At 35.5% G+C, this 20,131-nt stretch overlaps 1 protein-coding gene across 1 annotated transcript in view; it reads left to right on the forward strand.

The window, feature by feature from the left end:
* Positions 1 to 20,131, forward strand: part of ADAMTS6 (ADAM metallopeptidase with thrombospondin type 1 motif 6) — a gene marked incomplete at its 5' end in the record, with an annotated part of 267,294 nt that overhangs the window by 167,811 nt on the left and 79,352 nt on the right. Inside the window, 3 exons of the mRNA XM_079702297.1 lie at positions 1,415 to 1,522; positions 11,535 to 11,680; positions 13,820 to 13,883. Of these exons, the coding sequence (XP_079558423.1) occupies positions 1,415 to 1,522; positions 11,535 to 11,680; positions 13,820 to 13,883 (318 nt within the window). The remainder of the gene's footprint in view (positions 1 to 1,414; positions 1,523 to 11,534; positions 11,681 to 13,819; positions 13,884 to 20,131) is intronic.

A 20,131-nucleotide genomic window follows, 5' to 3' on the forward strand; every position in this document is an offset into this window, starting at 1 on the left:
AACATAATGGTTCAATATTTGTATATATTGCAAAATGGTCACAACAATAAATCTAGTTAATATCTATCATGATACACAGTTACAGACTTTTTTCTTGTGATATGTGGTATAAGTTCTTACAATTATGTTTTGAGAATAAAAGAGCTGTTGGGGAATAATAACAATAGAATTGAATGTTATATATAAATGTGTCTTTACTTTCAAGATTAATATATTTTGGGCTCCCCTGGTAGTGCAGTGGTTGAGAGTCTGCCTGCCGATGCAGGGGACACAGGTTCGTGCTCCGGTCCAGGAAGATCCCACATGCCGCGGAGCGGCTGGGCCTGTGAGCCATGGCCGCTGAGCCTGTGCATCCAGAGCCTGTGCTCTGCAATGGGAGAGGCCACAGCAGTGAGAGGCCCACGTACCACACACACACACACACACACAAAAAAAAAAAGATTAATATATTTTTATTGCAAATATATATTTTTTACTTAATGGTTCCAGTTTAAATTAAAAACCTTTAATATCAGTAATGATGCTAGTCGACGATCATATATAACAATAAACTGAAAATTTTGAGTATTTTCTTCAAAGCAATCTGTGTTTTGGCTGTTCAAAGACTTTACTTTGGGATATGTTGGACAGCTTATTTTAAAATCTGGTAGATTAATATAAGTATGAACAAAATGAGGTATTTTATATTGCCAACATTACAATAAGTGTAATTCTCCCATGCTGAGGTAGGATAATGAGAAATCATAATAAAGAAGACAAGACAGCGCCAAATAACATCTGAAATATATCAGTTATGGAAATGGCACATAAATAGCAGCATTTGTTCAAAACCAAATTTCCCTTTCATGAAAGTGGGCTACATTGATGAACTGCAAATAACATTGCTAGATTGTTCTTTAGGCATTTATGAATTTTATAAATCATTTCCTATCCATTCCCGTAGTCTCTCTCTTTCTCTCTTTTTAAAAAATACACTTTATTTGAATATTTCAGTAGGACTAGGAAATCACCTACTTGGCCACTCTATTAGTAATTGGAAAGTTTGTGCTATTGTATGTTTTAGGGAGTAATAAACATATATTTCCTTTCTACGTATTCATTCTTTCTCACTACTCTTCTCTATTAATGAAATTTCTGCACATTATTTTAAAAAGATTCTAATCAGTATTAAAAACTAAGATATACTGTATCCACTGAAATAAGAATTATAAAGACAAATATTAAAATGATTTTGTGAAATAAGTAACCTACCTTCCAGAAGGACCACCTCCAAAATCCTCATCTGTGATGCTTCAACACCAGCAAGAGACAAGTAATGCTTAGTATTGCTTATATACTATGGGTATTTTTATAGAAGAGTGGACATGATTTTAGTCTCTACTTCTGATCAACTTGCTTTTGCCTTCTTTCCTAGGAAGTGTGTAGAGAGCTCTGGTGTCTCAGCAAAAGCAACCGCTGTGTCACCAACAGTATTCCCGCAGCTGAGGGGACACTCTGTCAAACTGGGAATATTGAAAAGGGGGTAAGCTCAAATGATTCATTAGCTATTTAACATGTAGACTAAACTGATAAATTTCTGATGTTGATATTCAACCACTAGGAAATAATGCATACTAATTAAAATGTGCTTGAGAAAATAATAAATTCCTAGCCTAATGAGTTATCTTGATATCTGCAAATATACATTGTTTAGGAAAGTATAGTGAGCATTTTCTGGGTCAGTTTCACCTTTCTATATGTATACGTTTGAGTTATATTTGCACAAAAATGTTCAACAACAATCTTATTTAATAGAGTCTGTTTAGTCATATGTTTGTTTTTTTTCCGACAGTATCCAAGAAAATTATGTGATCCTAAAGTAGATTTTATAACTATGGTCTAATGAGTCACTTTTAAATTGCAATGTGAGAGAAAGATCTAGTAGTAGAAGAATAGTTAATTTATTGAGCATAGTAATTGTTGCTAAATAATTTTCAGTTTCATCAGCCTAGTTTTCAAAAACTATAATTATTAAGAATTGTTCAAATAGATAAGAATATTTTAGGCTATTCCTGAAATTCTTTAGGAATTGCTATATATGTGGATTCTAAAATTTATTGCTATGGCCTGAATTTACAACAATAACGACACTGTCATCTGTTCTCAGTTCTGACTTCTTCCATGTTAGTTGGGCTAGTTTCAAAAAAGATTACACTGAATTTCAGCTTGCAATCTGACGTTTAAATAAAAAGAATGAAAGCTTTTGGGCAGCTGTCACAGTTTATTAATCCTTGCTGACGGCTTCATTCGGGACCCATGACCTAGTGCCATGTTGATGGCTTTTCCATGCTGAGTTTGGAAATGTTGGTAAATTATGCTAAATGTATGAATTGATAGGGTCATTTTTTAAAGATTAAGGATCTTTTTTTGAAACTTTTGTAAGTAGCCAATAAAAATACAGAGACCTTCACACACTACCAAAAATTCCTTGCTTTTTTTCATAGATGTAATAGAAAATATTAGGAACTGCATTCTTGAAACAACAATCTGGGTTTATTTTGGAACCAACAATTCTTGTCAACGACAAGTAGCAATTTTTTTTTTTTTTTTTACAAGTAGCAGTTTACATCAATCTGTACTTTGAAGAAATACACAACTGTAAGGGGAAAGTCACAGTGAGAACCTGGTTCTTTATTTGCCACTGCTTATTATTATTGTGATCTATACCAATTGGCCACTGTTTCTATTTGCCTGTAATAATACTATGACTAGGCCTGATGGATCTTCTTATTTTACTTCATTGTTTAACCCAAAGCACAAAGAATTCATTCTTTTAAACCTCAGCGCTCTCCTGAAAGCATTGTGTAAACTATATAATCACTCTAAATAGGTAAACAAGTAGTGGCTATCTGAGAACACAGAACTCAACTCAATCATTATGGTAAACACATATTTAATATCATTTGTGCTTAATAGCAGGACTCTGGAATGTCATATCTTACACCTTATGTGCGTATATTTGACAGAGGTGACATTTACATGCCAATTAAAATTTTGAAGGCTACTTAGAAAATGCTCAAAATAATATCAAAGCTAACAGTATTGAATTTGAATTTGGATAAGCGAATAGAAGGGAAATATAATTACTTCTAAGCATAAATAAGAATAAGCACAGATAAGAGAACGTGAATAAAATGGGGCAGAAATGTATTTGATTTCTAAAGATTCACTTTCTTAATCTAGGCTAATGGTTATCAACTTTCTGATCCTTAAACCCTTTATTCAAATGCATTCTACATAATCCTGAGATATACATTTGAAAAAAATGGAAAAGCTCGGGTTAAAAGAACCCCTTGGCTGCCTCCTTACCCTGTCCTTAGAATCTTGTCAGCTTCCAGCATATCTTGGCACAGCATCTTGGGCTCCATGAAAATCTATTTAAGAACTTGGAAGCGTAGCAAAGTTTGTATACCAAGAGGTCATTAATATTCACAACATTAGAGTGTAGTTTCGTAAAGGCGATACATTGGATTTCATCATCTCAAATTAATCTAAGAAACAAATCTTAGCCATTCTTCCAGAGGCGTGGATGGTCTGTAGACAGATTCAGGTATAGAACTAGGAGGTTTTTAAATGAATGAATTAATGAAAATAACAAATACACATGCAGACTCCTAGAAAGAAAAAGGACAGAGTACTAGAAGAAGACACTCAAAATATCCCTATCATTAACTTTGAATTTATAAAAAGGCTTTCAAAGAACTAGATCAACTTACATTTTTAAGGGAAAAAGAATACAAAGAACTATTCATGTGAGCTGAGCACTTCATTATTTTTAACTTATTTTTTAACTAACTGCATATGCTGTGTTATTTATTCATGAATTTTCGTTGTTGTTGCTTTTTTCCTTAAGAGAGAAGCATGTTTACTATTGACAAATGAGGATTTTCCTCTTAAGGCTATACCTATTTGGGTATTAAACAAGAGCCCGGAATTTTGACTCAAACCAAAAACAGTCATGCAAACACTTAATGACAAAATTAAAGTGAAATTTTCAGTTGGTCTGGTCAACTTTGTGTGGCTAGTCTATGTTCTTGCCATCTATAAATAGTTGACATTATCAGTAATAATGATGATAATATAATGAATAGTTTTATTTTTTATTAAATTTATTTATTTTATTTATTTATTTTTGGCTGCGTTGGGTCTTCGTTGCTGCACACAGGCTTTCTCTAGCTGAGGCGAGTGGGGGATACTCTTCGTTGCAGTGCGCGGACTTCTCATTGCAGTGGCTTCTCTTGTTGCAGAGCATGGGCTCTAGGCACGTGGGCTTCAGTAGTTTTGGTGCACAGGCTCAGTAATTGTGGCTTGTGGGCTCTAGAGCACAGGCTCAGTAGTTGTGGCACACGGGCTTAGTTGCTCCGAGGAACGTAGGATCTTCCTGGACCAGGGCTCGAACCCCTGTCCGCAGGCAGACTCTTAACCACTGCGCCACCAGGGAAGTCCCATGATAATGAATAGTTTTATACTTACACTATGCCAGGCACATATTTGTTCTGTTTACTACTGACAAAAATCCTATAAGGCGCGTACTGTTTTAACTCCATTTTACAGATGAAGAAAGTGAGACTTGAAAGCCTAGAATTACATAGCAATTTAATAGTAGAGCTGAGATTCCAGCCCGGGTCTTTCTGATTCCAAAGAGGAAAACTTTACCCCCTCTATATTGCCTCTGATTATACTTTACTTTCAGATGGGAAATTGTGTAGAATAAAAAGCAGATTTTCATTGTCACAGGAATAGTGAGTCACTGAGCCTGAGATGGGTTAACAATATGTTTTACCCTTTATTACTAAGTGTATTTTTCATTTGTTTACCTGTAACAGTTTGTTACCTCTGGAATCACAATAAAAAAGGCGCCCAGACAGAACATTGAGCTAAGAATATATGATAGTGTTAAAATTGGCAAAATTATGAATCTCCACTTTAAAATGAGAGAAAATCTATTTCTACATATTTCATAGAGATATTGTGAGGATGGAATGAGATAATATCTCAGTGAGCTTTTTGTTGCCTTCCTCAGAGGGAAGGTGTTAATTTATATTACTAGAGCATCATCGTTACTCTTCATTATTATGTGCCAGCCTTAGATGATGGTGGGCAGAAAATTCTTTGCCAGACTGTCTTAACTGGCAGTAATGAGCATAACAGACTATAAGCATGAGTTTGTGTGTCTCAGAAGCATGAATGGTATATCCACGACCTCTGATCTTAACTCTGAATTTCTAAACTACTTTCATCAGAGGGAACAAGAAAGAACCTACATCCTGTCTAGCCAGCAGGATAAAACCAAAGCTGCTCATAGCTTTTTGAATAAATCTTTTTTTAAAAGATTGGGGGGAGGGGAGAAATATGGCTCAAGTGATAGCATAGACATATCCAGAGGACTGGATCCACAATGATCTCGTCAAACTCTGGCTGCAAAAGATATGGGATCTTTGCCCGGGGGCGCAGTTCCACAAATGTTCCATGTAAGTATGGGAACTGTTCCATGCACATTTAGCAGATGGAGTAAGAAATATGGCCAAAAAATTAAAAACTGATCTTTGCGTGAGTCCTGGGGGGTCTGACATCGCTATTACAGCCATTGGATGTTTGCCTGAATAAGCCATTCAAGGACTGAATAAGAACCATATGGTCTGAATGGATGTGCTCAGGGACAGTAGCATTAACCAAAGGAGGAAATTTGATGAGCCCAGACAGTGCGCTGGTACTGTGTGTCCATGGGTCACACTTCTACAAATCAATCAATATAACTTTCAGCCAAAAGAACTTTTCTTAGACATGGCATCAACAATAGCCCTTTGGACAGAAATCGGAGGGATGCCATATTTGATGAAATGGTAAACAAAGATCTACACTATAAAAACTCTGATAGCTGTGTTGGCATTATTACCAAACAGGATATTAAGGATAATCAAAACCCAGTCCTTGCAAGCTCTGATGGTGACCACAAAGAAGGTTTCAAATACTTGGTTTATTGCCAAGAGATTGATTTAATGATTCTACAAGCCCCAATTAGAGACATAACCTAGCATTTGGGCTTACATATACATGACATTGATTCCTAATATTTTTGCATGGGAAACACAGGGCTGGATTAGAATAGGATTATTACATGCCCTTCTAAAGCACTGGATATATAATAGGACATTTGCAGCCTTAGATCTTAATTCACTTAAAGTAGAATGTAATATGTTTTGACTGAGTCCCAAACTATAAACACAGAAGTGAAGAAAGAATGACTCTTCCAGTTGCTCTAGAAATTTAAATAGTATGGGATGACAAGTTCTGATTTAGAATTCAGGCTGAAATAAACTTTAGCATTCTCACACCTGCAGAGCAGAAAGATAAGGCTTTTAATAGCACTGTGCTCCAACTCTTATCTTTTCTGATTTAGGAAGAATGTTCTATATTGAATCACCAGTATCACTTCCTTTAAAATCTTAGGATTTCCTTAGAGGTATCTTATTCCAGATGCTGGCTAGACCCAGTGCTGGCTGTGGTACAAGTTCTACCATAATCACATCCTAAAATATATCTAGTTAAAAAAAATTATTTTTAAAATACTGAATATGTACTCATTTTGAAATTTTTCTTTGTAGAATTCTGACAAATTTTCAAAGTTAGATTTTTTGATTTATAATATATCTTGCTTAAGACAATTCCTGATGGAGATCATGAAATTCAGTGGCCTAACAGAAAGAGATGTTGTTTAATGATGAATAAGTGTTTCTTAAGAAAATAAGTGTTTCACTAGAATATATCATCTTTCTAGATAGTTTTAAAGACATATTTCTTTTATTTAGAAGGAATGTGAAAAGCAAGAATGAGCAATATGAGATTTTATTTTTGAATACGATAGTTTCACTTCTTTCACCTTTCTGAATCTGGTTAAACACACCTGAATTAGCAAAAAGAAAGCCAGATTTAGCCAATTTATCTGGATAATTTAGGCTATAGTAATATGACTGATATTTAGAATAGTCCAAAATCACTAGATTGGATATAACCCTTGGGAATAAAGATTAAAAACTAGTTTCCATCTGAATATTAAACTCTTCTAGTTTAAGACATGAAGTAAAATTCTATGCCTATGGAAATAGAGCTTTTACAATTTGGCACCTTTAGATTAAAAAAAAAAGGATAAAAATAGAAAATACAAAACTCAAAATTCTCACCTTTAATGTGCTTGTAGGATTTGTATACTTGAATCTACTTTATTTGGTGTAATCCAATTATATTAATTATGACTTACATTAAAATCTTAGTATATATTAGTTAATATAGTCATCTAGAAAATTAGCCCAAATAACTTGATTCACCTGAAGTTCCCTATAGGTTTCTAAAAAAACTTATTAAGTTAAATAAGTTTCTTCTCTTAAAATCATGTACTACATCAAGATACTTAATACTACCAGAAGGAGAAGTAGCAAAAATTCCAAGGAGATCCTTTCCTATAAACACAAGGTGAGGGGAAAGCACAAAAGAACATTTTGCTAGAGAGCAAAATTAAACAAGTCGTTTGATAGATTTTTAACTTCTTTGAGGGTATGTCTGTATAGAACTAATTTCTATAGTCATCCTAATCCAAATCATATTATAATCAAAAGCTAAAGTTAGTCCCCATTTTGTAGTCAGGTAAACTAAAGAAAAGAAACAAATGACTTGCTCTGGACCAAAGAAAGATATTGCTAGAATGAGAACTCAATTTGTAACACAGGATACCCACAGACTGAAGTCATCCCCACACAGACTGAGTTGTTAATTAGTTGTTAAACTAGACACTAGTCTCTTGTCAGCTGCTAAGTGACTGATACTTACATTATTATTATGAATTCTTCATTCTTTACCCATTAATCTATGTTATTTAACTTTCTGATATAATTGTCTATTATAACTCTATGGAATAGATATAATCAATAGCATAAATTTATGCAGTAAAAGGTTTTAGCAAACCACTTATAGAATACTACTGCTGTGTAGATATTAACTAATGGTAAGAACTGAGCAACATTTTACAAACTGAATATTTGTATTTATCTTTTACCTTCAGAATAAGTTTTAAAAGGAAAACAAGAGAATATATGTGACTTCTTTCCCTGTGCTACATTTTGTGTGCATCTAGGACACATGTAAAACAATATTATTAAATACTTTAGAATCTACATCTTTCAGTGTTTTTGTGACCTTCACAATTTCGTCCCCTGAAAAATGCAAAAAGTGAGATTTTTTTCCTCTCCTAATTATAAGCATACTCAAGGAGGTATGAAATAACATGTGGTTGTATACTTGCAGCTAAGTGGGTTTTTAAAAAAATCTCTAGTGTTATTTTGTATTTTATGTAGTAAAAACAGTTCAGTAAAATATACTAATGTATTCTTTAATGTCTTCAAATATGTAATCCTACACATCCAATTGACTTTTTTTCCACTTGTTTTTTGTTTGTATTTGGACAGCTAATCCTTTTCTGCCAGTAAGTGACCTTGGGCAAGTCAACCTCCTTCAGGTTCTGCTTTCCTCATGTGAAAAAATGAAGTGCTTAGACCACATGAATTCTGAAGGCTCTTTGAGCTTTAAGTGCAGCTCTGTGATTATGTAAAATAAATGTAAAATCAAATTTTATTGTTATTTGAAATCAGTAATGCTAAGTTTCCAACTTGAAGAAAATAGGCAAATTTTAAGATTTGGAATTTTTTAGTATTAAGTGTCATTAATTGAAACCACAGGAAAAGACAGTAATTGCTGGTTAATACTACATTGCTCAGTTACTCTCATAGGTGCAGGCATAAATATTCTTATACACAGCTACTTGTAATAACAAAAATGTAAAACTGGAGATTATTTGGTCCACTGTTGTGACTTTTATATAGATGAAAATCTAACGCAATTGGTATATCATTATGCACACGGTTGGTCTTCAAGATCACTTAGGTAAATCATAAGCTGGCAGCTGGAACATTCTCCCTCTCACATGTACATTATTAGCAGCCCTGCTCCCAGAGTTGGTATTGTATTATCAGTTCAGCCAACTACCTCTGCTTCATCATTTTGGACAGATGGTTTTCTTTTTCTTCGTGGTAATTTTTGTTGCCCAAAACTTGTAATCTTTTTTAATGTCCTACTTTAATATTTATTAGATTTAGGGTCAGAATGTTTGGTCTTATAGCCAACCAAATTTTGACTTCCTCTTGCCTAATTGCTTAGCACTTTTCTTAAGAAGTCCTTTATGTTGTTACAACTACTGTAATATTCGCTGAATGCCAACTACCAGGGAAGCAAAGATGAATATGACTTTCTTTACCCTCCAGTATCTCCAGTTCCTTCCTGAAATGTAGTAACCAAAACAGGACACAGGATTCTATAATTTAATGTATTCATTCATTCAGTAAAGTTTTGTTGCATATCTACTACATTCTAGGCACTGTTCTAGACATTCAGCATTTCCAATTAGAACATTCCGTGATGATAGAAATGTTCTGGGGCTTCCCTGGTGGCGCAGTGGTTGAGAGTCCGCCTGTCGATGCAGGGGACATGGGTTCGTGCCCCGGTCTGGGAAGATCCCACATGCCGCAGAGCGGCTGGGCCCGTGAGCCATGGCCGCTGAGCCTGCGTGTCTGGAGCCTGTGCTCCGCAACGGGAGAGGCCACAACAGTGAGAGGCCCGCGTACCGCAAAAAAAAAAAAAAAAAAAAAAGAAATGTTCTGTATCTGCTCTGTCCAACGTCATAGCCGCTAGCCACATGTGGCTATGGGAGCCCTAGAAATGTAACTAGTGGGTCTAAGGAACTGAATTTTTAATTTTAATTAATTTAAATTTGAATAGCCACATTTGGCTCTCAAGGCTTTTACATACTAAGGAGAGGAGACAATAAAAATAATAAGGAAATAATATGAGAAATAAATAGGGTGATTTAAAGTAGGTGTAAGAGGGGACTAAAACAGGAGGATGTAATCTCTATACATCCTGGAGCAGGGGGAGGGAAGGGTGGAAGGGGTAGTGAAGTACAACCACTTCAGAATAAGAGTGATCAAGGAAAGACCTCTCTGATTGAGTGACACCTGACCTGAGAGCAAATGATGAGAAGACAATGTAAGGAATCTGAAGAGTATTCCCAGGAGGACCAGCAAATGCAAATGCCATGAGGAGAGAACAGGTTTAGTGTATGGAGGAAAAGAAATAAGGCCAGTGTGTCTGGAGCATTCTGTACCAGAAAGAGAATAAGGCTGGAGAAGGAGGCAGAGGCTAGGTCACAAAGGCCACCGTTGACCAGAGTTAAGGGGAGGAGGAAACCACCACAGTCTTTTAAGCCAAAAAGTGACATAATGCCATAATATGTTTTTAAAAGAGCTCTCTGATAGCTCACTGGAGAATAGATTGATTATAGGTAGAAGAAAGTGAGGCAGGGGGACCAGGTAACAAGCTGATCTATTTGCTAGTTTGGTCTAGAGTGGTAGTAGTACAAATGGTGAAAGTGAAAGAATTCTGGATATACAGAATTAATATAATAAACTGATTACTTTCAAAGCATCACATGTCATAATCCCTTTACATTTTAATATAATGGTTGAATTTTTATTTAACAATCTAACATTGCTGACAGTTACTCAACTCTAATAATGTTCCCTATTGTTATTCATATAAACAAATGACTTTCATAGTATCAGTATGGTTCATCAAATTTTGATAACTCAGAAAAATGCACCAATAAAAGCCTAGCCTAATGCTTGGTTTAAAAAAAATCATTTTTACCAATTCTGCAAATAAGATTTATCATGTTAGAGTTATGAGCTGATTATGCGATGTCTGCATCTCGATAAATTATTCCTGGCTTTCTACTTATGTGCAGTATGTGTGGTTTATTGCAGAGAGTAAAGCTGAGAAGAATTCCAGTACACATGTTCATGCAGGGACTACACATGGCTAGTCACTGTGTATAAGGGTTTTTTTGTACCCTGTCCCTAGTGTCTTGGCATTACTTTTATTATGTCTGCAGCAGTCATGTAGATGAAATGCCACAACACATTCTTTTACTATTGTAGCCTCAACCGGCCTTTTTTTTTTTTTTTTAAAGAAAAAGCAATTACCATCATAAAAATTCCTTACTGGGGAACTTTCCATATTGCGTTATCATTCCATGAGTCTAATAATAGTGGAATATAAAGAAAAAAATGTTTTAATACTAAAATATCTAAAAAAGACTTTTGAGGTCTCTATAATGAGAAACACTAAAAGTCTGGAGGAGAAGAAATAAGGAAAAAAGAAGTAAAGTCAAGTTTTTTAGACTCCTGGTACTTGTTAGAGATTTATAAATCATTGCCTAGCTAAAGATAATTTGCAAATCACATGCACCTTTACCAATGTCTAAACACAGTTAAAGAACTCTCTGTTATCTATTGGGAGAATGCTAATGCCTGACCCTTATGTATTTATTTCTATCCTGATAGCTCTATCTGCCTAAAAGCTAATTCTGTGTTTTCTGTGAAATCTTGCAGTGGTGTTATCAGGGAGATTGTGTTCCTTTTGGCACTTGGCCCCAGAGCATAGATGGGGGCTGGGGTCCCTGGTCACTATGGGGAGAGTGCAGCAGGACCTGCGGGGGAGGCGTCTCCTCATCCCTAAGACACTGTGACAGTCCAGCGTAAGTAGCTAAAGTAAGCCGGAGCCAACAAAAAGACACAGTTGGAAATGATTCAAAGCTGTGGTTTCACATGTTATCTGTAAAAACGTTTCACTAGTGAGCCAAGTGCTTGTCTTCAGAACAAGCAATAGGCACAGGAAAGTGGAGGAGCCTTGTTAGACAGACTTTCTTTTTCTTCTTTTCACCTTACTATGTAACTAAAAATAAAAGAAAAAGAAAAAAGAAAAGCATTGTGTATCTATCCCAGATATAGCCAGACTTTTAATCTAGTAATAATCAGATAGATTTCCTCCTCCAAAAACTACTGAATTATGGATGAATCCAGGTCTTGTCTTAGCTACATTACCATTATTCCCAGGAAACATAAGGTCTTTTCACATGTCACATAAAATTATTACTGCTACATTAGTATTAAAAGGACCAATGAGAGCACTTTGAGGGTTGAAATGCCTTGATTCGCATCACAAATCACAATGAAAAGAATACTGCCCATGTGTTAAAATAGTTTCCATTCACATGCCCCCATTAATCACCTTCCGGAGCTGCATCCACTTTTCTCCTCACGATTGTTTTATGTAGGTCAGACTGCTCCTCTCCCACCACTCTTTTTCTCCAGCCGGAGTCCCCCTGGCATAAAGCCAGCCCCGTCAGTATTTCTTGCTAGCTGTATTGCTTCTCCCTTCCACCAGTGCCCATTGCAGGTGGATGATTCCTTTAGTAGGTCTTGCGTGTCCTCCTGGAGACTAAACTGCTCCTTAGCTGCTTCATGTCAAGTGCTCCCATTTCTTTCTAGAGCTCAGGTTGAGGACCTTCTTTCCTGACAATTATTTGGTGCAGAATGGTGTTATAATATCACTTCTGCTTTTTTCCCCCTGCTGGGGTAGAAGATGGTCTATTTTTATTTTTTATTTTTTCTCATTTTAACTCAGGATACCTGTCTTTGGTTCCTCTCTCTAAATGTCTCTTTTCTTCTTTTTAGCTTGAAATTGTTTCCCTTTGTATTAGTTCTGTGTTTTCATTCTCCCACTTTCTATTATTACCATCCTGCTAAACAGAGCTCACTGTCAGCCACTCATAAAACAGCATTTCCACTACCGTCCCCACTACCTTGTTTTTGTCTGACCAACCCATTTCTCCCAGCTGGTTCAAGCTGGGCCATTTCTTTCCCTTGCTTAAAGTCAGCATTCACTAGCATTCAAAATATATTCAAAGTGTAACTTTAATTATCTCATTGATACCAGTGGGCCAAAATTATAATTGAGACTTGATCTTTTTAAAACAAGTGCAGAATAGTTAACCTAAGTTCAACTGCAGGCTACTATAATTTAATAATCAAAAGTATAAAACCCTATGATAATAAATAATATACCCAAATACTTAAGAGAATGACTTGGACCTCTTTTAAAAGAACAAGTTAGTTTTTTCCATTCAAAAATTGCATGTCCAAATAATAGCATATGAATTTCTCTAATGTTAAATACTCCAAAAATTAATTTATGTATAACACATATTTAACATCCTAATTTGAATGTAATATAAAGTATCTATATAATGTAAGCCTATCTTAGATTTAGATTTAATTTTTTGAAACTGAAGTTTTTAAAACTTCATGTAATATTTGAATTGAGATAGAAATTTATTTCTGAATTAAAAACTTTGAACTGAAGCTATTTCCAGGGAGTTATTTTGTGTCCTTTCCTTATTTCCAGTCCGGAAAAAAACACAAACTGTCCATTTTCTACTTGGTGAACATATAGTATCAGATTATGTGTTTTGTTGAATATGATTCAAATGGCTTTTCATTATAAATGATTTTTAAACTCATTGTGTTGAGCTGAATACCTGTTTACTATGATAATTAGAAAATACATTGATTTAATTGCATTTTTTAAGAATGTATATCATCATAATTAAGAGCCTTATAAAGTTACTCATAGTAGATTGCCTTAATTTTTTGTTCAACAACCATAATCATTATTGCTAACTATCAGCAGCATGATTATTATTTTAATAACTAATAAAATGTCAAATTTTTTATTTTCTTAAAGTAAATGTTAATATGTTTTCATCAAGCAATATATATACTGTTTATGTGTTTAGATATATTATATTCACATGTTAAACAAAATGTGTTTGCAGACCTTCAGGAGGTGGAAAATATTGCCTTGGGGAAAGGAAACGGTATCGCTCCTGCAATACAGATGTAAGTAAAACCAAACTCTGCTATGAAAAATTAGCTTACATTTCCCCTAGAGCAGGGAAATTTTTTAAATTGTGAGCTATTTGATCAGAAATTCACGTGCGTGAGGGTCACATGAATTTTTGAAACTGAATGGAACCAGCCCCAGGTCCATCAATTCCTTTAAGAGTCAAGAGAAAGCTCCAGCACTAGAAGCAAATACACTCTCCCCCAGTAGGAATCAAGAGAGAGTGACACCCCCTGAACTTCCCTGCCCCCCCAACACTCACAGCTTTGCCACCATTATCTTTCTTGAGTTCAAGAAACAAAGATTAATCTTATTATGGCCTTTATTCCATTTTATGTTTGCCACTGCAAGAAGTCCCAGACTTCCATGTCACTCCTCATCTCTTGCCATCCAATTCCATAAATCTCTGCATATCCCTTCTTCTGTTTCCCATCCCTGCCCAACCACTGAAACTCTTCTGTGCCCTCAGAAACTCGTGGTCCATCATCAGCAAAATCCCTTACATCCTGACATCTCTGAATTTTTCTTCCCTTCACCTTCTTGTTCTAATGGAAACTGGCTCTCCTCTGAAAATACTGCTTCCTCTGCAGGCCTCTAAAGTTAAGGACATGTATTTTCTCCCTTAGCTCTTGAAAGACTGGGCCTAGAAGTGAATTGACTATCTTCTTTATATCTTATTACTCCTCCCAGATAATTTTTCCTTCCTCCTATCTAAAAAACACAGCTTTTAATTTCATATCATCAGACTATTACCCACACTCCCACACTATTCCTCACTCTTACACTCTCCAACCCTATGCCTATCCTAATCCTTGTTTATTCATAAACATGTGGATGATTTTTTCAACATCTTCTCTTCTGGGTTTTTCCATAACCATACAAACATGCTGTTATTTCTCCTACCGTGAAAAAACAAAAACAAAAATACTTACCATATCTAATTGCTCTTCTCATTTTTCCCTAAAATTGCTCATATAAAGTTTTTGCCTCCAACATTCTAGTGAAAATGTTTCTGTCAAGTCAAAGATTTCTTCCATGTTGCTAAACCCAGTAATCAGTTCTGAGTGTTTATTTTACTTGATCTTTACCAGGCTTCCATGACACTGTAGCTTTTTGGTTGTCCTTCTATATTGCTACTTATTCTTTCTCATTCTCCTTTGCTGTTCCTATTCTTTTCTCTGACTTCCTAATGTTAGAGTACCCAGGACTTACCCCCTTGGTCTTTTTCTCTGCCATACCAATACTAATTTCTTCGGTGATCTCATCCAGCTTCATTGCTTATGATACCATTCATATGTTATTTGACCCCAAATTTATATTTTCATCCCAGACTTCTTCCATGGATTTCAGACTCATATCTTACCATTTATTAGACTTTTAATAGACATGTACTATTTAACATGTCCAAATGCTGTCTCCAAAACATTTCCACAAACATGTTCTTCCAGCAGTTTTTCCCATCTCAGATGTCAACTTCATCTGGCTCAAGCCAAAAACCCTTGAGTCATTCTTGATTCCTTTCTCTGTCTCACAGACTATATCCAGTCCCTCAGAAAATCCCATTGGCTTTGCCTTCAAAATATATCATAGATCTGACTTCTTCTCACTGCCTCTACTGCTGCCTACCACTCTTTCACTGGATTACTCTAAGTGGCTTTTTCCGTGAGTTTCCAGATACTACTTTTGCTCCCTACAGCCCTCAGTATAAGAGGCAGAGTGATTCAGTTTCAGTATATCCTTTACCCAAGACCTTTCGATGGCTCCCTGTTTTACTTAAATCCAAAGTTCTTACAAAGGCCTGCAAGGCCTTCACAATCTGGCCTTCTATTACTTCTCTGAACTCATCTTTTATTATATTCCTCCTTATTCACTCTGCTCCAGCCACACGGGCTTCCCTCCTTGTACGTGCCAGGCATGCTCCCACCTTAGGGCTTTTGCATTGGCTGTTCCCTTTGCCTTGTATACTCTTCCAACCCAAATATCTACATCGCTAACTCCCTTACCTCACCTTTACTCAGTTGTCATCTTCTCAGTGAGGCCTGGCTTGAATACTGTATTTAAAGTTGCAACTCTCCCTACTCCCTACAACCCTGGGATTCCTAATCTTCCTTACCCTGCTCTATTTCCCCTCATACTACCTCTAACACACTCTATAGCTTATTTATCGTATTTAATTCTATTAAATTTACATCTTGAATTCATTACATGTAGCTTCAATTACAATGATTATATTGTTTGCAGCATTATTTATTCATTCACTCAACAAATAATTGAGTGCTTACTCTTTATCAGACTGTGATAGAGTGAGAGAGGCTCTGCCCTCAAGGAATTTATAATTTCTTGGGAAGTCAAAGAAAATCACAATGCAGGGTGATAAGTGATATGATATGATATGATATGATATGATAGAATAAGTATGGAATGCTATAAAAGCATGTGGAATTGTCACATAGCCTAATTAGGGATTTAAGGATTTCTTCCCATGGGAAGCTAAAGATCTGAAAGGGCAAATTGCAGCTGACCAGAAAAGAAGGAAGTGACAATGAAAGCATTCTAGGCACAAAGAAAATTAAGTGCCAGGTGGGTAGGTTAAAAGATTTAGCCTCAGATTTATGCTTTAGGTAAAAATGGGTTAGGGAAAGGTGAGATTACAACAGAACAGTAAACAAATCAAGAAGATTTTAAGGATACTGTTGAGAATGACATGCTGAGCCATGCGCTCTATACTAGGGAATGACAGTGGAGTCTAAAGAAGGCTACCAGGGAGAAAATTAAGGATGTAACTTTGAAAAATCCATAAAAATTAAAGAACCAGTGTTGTAGGAAAAACAGTGTGAGAGAGATAGCAGGTGAGGGGATCAGAGAGTGGAATGTATTTGAATTTAAGATATGAGAAGTGAGACTGTTCTCAGTGAGAACAAATCTGGAGTGTGGCCATGGGAGTGCATGCCTAACCTTGAGTGGAGGTGAAGGAGTTCTAGGAATGTTAAGGCTAGGGAGTTTGGGGAGTCTTCTGTGTGGATGTTGGATTCACTCAGGATGTTATTAGGACTCGGAGTGTATAGTGAGACTGTGAAGCGGGTATCAAGCTCTTTAAAAAATGAGAAGAAATGACCATCATAAGGTTAGGAGAAAGCAGTGATGAAACCAAATAGTGATTTGGTTGAATAACATAAATCTCGGAAAATAGAGGTTTTATGCAAGGGAAGAAGAATGGAGTACCTACTGCATATTAGACTGTGTTAGGTAGGAGTGAGAAAGGCAAACCCACCTCTCAATTCCCATCTATTTCTGTTATGTAGTTGTAGGGGTGGGCACACATTTTGGGTCTAATAACACAGGTGCTATACAATATGAATAATGTATGATAGGTAACAGAAAAAGGAAAAAAAACATGCCAGACACACATGCCAGGCTTGTTGCATTTTACCCATGAACTATGTTTTAGATGCTCAGATTGTGGAGTTTGTTATTGGTAGGTTGACATTTCTATTACTATCTTTGTCTTCTGTTTCAGCTTTTTGCAAACGTTAAGGAGATATATTTAACATATATGTATCATGAATATACAAATAATTATGTTTTCTTCATTAATCTTGTCTCTACTAGTTCAGAATTTGAGACAATTCAGTTACCACACCAAAATTTATTTTCACGCTATCCAAGTTAATAAAGCTGTCTGAACGTAAGTTGTGTAAACTGGAGCCTTTTAAAATGTAATCTAATACATGAAAATTTAAACTTTCAAAACACGTAATCTAGCCCAGCACTGTCCAAGAGAACGTTCCTCAATGATGGAAATATTCTATCTGTGCACTGTCCAGCCTGGTAGCCAGTAAGTAGTCAAGTTAGCTTTTGAGTACTTGAAATGCGTCTAGCGCAACAGAAGAACCGAATTTTTAAGTTTAACTAATTTAAATTTGAATAGCCACATGCAGCTAGTGACAACTGTATTGGGCAGCACAAAGCTAGTCTAGCTATGCAGTAGAAAAATAACTGTTATGAAGAAGATTGTATCTGTTAATCCCAAATCCCTAATTTATCCCTCCGCCTTCCCCTTTTGCTAACCATAAGTTTGTTTTCTATGTCTTTGGGTCTGTTTCTGTTTTGAAGTACAGGGGACTATATTCAATGTCTTGTAATAACCAATAGTGAAAAAGAATCTGAAAAAGAATATATATAATATATATATATATATATAACTGAATCACTTTGCTGTACACCTGAAACATTGTAAATCACCTATACTTCAATTTTTAAAAATTTAACAGTATAAAAAGAAGACTGTAAATATTATGTATAAAGTTCTCAAAACAAGTCAAATCAATCTTAGCTCATTTTAGAAACAAACATGAAATTTCTGTTTTTGGTAATGACAGATTATTCTGACAGAAAAATTTTTTAGATTGCTGAATAAGATTTTTTTTCTAACATTTTAAAATCAGCAAAGAGCCGACCAGATAGTAAGGGAAATGCCGTAAGGTCATATTTTTTTAAGGCGAACTCAAAAGCATCAAAAAGGAAACATCAGAGAAACTAAGGTACTCTTACCCTGACAATATTCAGAGAAGAGATTAAGTGCTCCAGTGTGTCTTTCTTAACTATATGAAAAGTTTTTTCCGAAGCTTCTCCCCTGCTACCTCAGCAGACTTCCTTCATGTTTTATTAGCCAGGAGGCCGAATGCCCACCCTTAACCCAGTCATGGGCAAAAGGAATGGTATAACCACAATTGGTTTTGACTAATCTAGATGTGCCCCTAAAATGGGGTTAGAGTCATTTTCTCTGAGAGGTAGATTCCTGAGCAAAAATCAGAATTCTGTTAACAAGAAAGTAGGGAGTGATAGATATTGAGTATGCCACAGGTGTCTGCATCAGAGCTCTTTTAGTTTCCATCTTTACGAGTAGAAGTAGCAGCAACAAAAATAGTAATGGTAGTAGTAGGACTAGTACTAGTAGTAGTACCAGTAGTAGTAGTAGTGATGGTAGTAGCTGCTGCTAACATTTATTTTTCTGTTATAATCTGTTTTGTTAAAGCCTTGTTTCTGCAGCACAAATTAGCTCATAAGTGACTGAGTTATTTTGTGCCACTAAGAAATACAGCAGCTGAAGTCAAACTACGTTTTGCCTTTATACAGCTGAACAGCTGATGAAAATTGTGCTGTACATGATGACCATTCACCTCACACTCTTCTTTTTGTTCACTTTGGCCACATGCTCTGTCATTTCTGTGTGTGTTTCTGCCTGTTCTTTGTACATTGGCCTCTTATCTCTATAATGTATAATGTTTTGAATGTTCTTTTTTTTTCTATAATGCCTGGGTGTCTGTGTGAACTACCCTAATTTAAGGGACTCAAGAGAGTATACTTGTCTTTTATCAGATCAGCCTCCTGCCTTAGTGCATGTTTTATTTAATTTAATACTTTACACATCATATTGAGTGACCCTGTAAATATGATGTGAGAGAAAACTTTCCAATTAGTTAGAATCAGTTTGACAGTCAAGACCTAGAAAACAATTCATAGGCATTGTTACTTTGTCATTTGTGATCCAAGAGCTTTTCTGGAGACTTAAATAGGGATAAAACAAGGGTTAAATTCAAATGATCCTGAAGAATTTTCAAATCAGTGTCCAGAATGAGATTATGTTAGACAATCAAACAGTAAGAGCACCAGTAAGAGCATGACATTATCTAATGTCATGAATCTTTGAGGCTTGCTCTCTACTCTCTAACTTAAGCATGTTATAATAGAAAATAGGAAATCTAGGAGATATAAGCCTGATTAACATATATTTCATACATCCTACTTGCATTTCTTTTAAGATCTTGCGACCCATTCCAAACAGCCTATCAGTTTGCCATATAGTATAGCAGTTTTGACCCTATCTTTTCTGTGATTGCCCAGCTGGTACTATAGATTACAGCTTAGTTCTTACGTTTTTACATATAATAATAATTATAAGTATTATTTATAATTCTCTTATTAGAATTGAATTAGCTTCATTAAAATCACAACAGAAGAATAGAATAAATTAGAAAATCAGAAGAAAAGGAAAAATAATATAAGGCTGGGATCAGTACCTTAAATATGTACCACAAGGTCCTTTCACTCACTAAAAGTGGGCCATAGATTTTGCTCTGAGTTTCCTAGTAACCTGAGTAAAGAAGCAAACACTATCAGTTCTAAGATTCATAATGTCTGATAGCTATGACAAAAGGAGATACATCCACAAAGGAACACTTCA

This window comes from Hyperoodon ampullatus (assembly GCF_949752795.1).
Source record: "Hyperoodon ampullatus genome assembly, chromosome: 4".
NCBI classification, from domain to species: Eukaryota; Metazoa; Chordata; class Mammalia; order Artiodactyla; family Ziphiidae; genus Hyperoodon; species Hyperoodon ampullatus.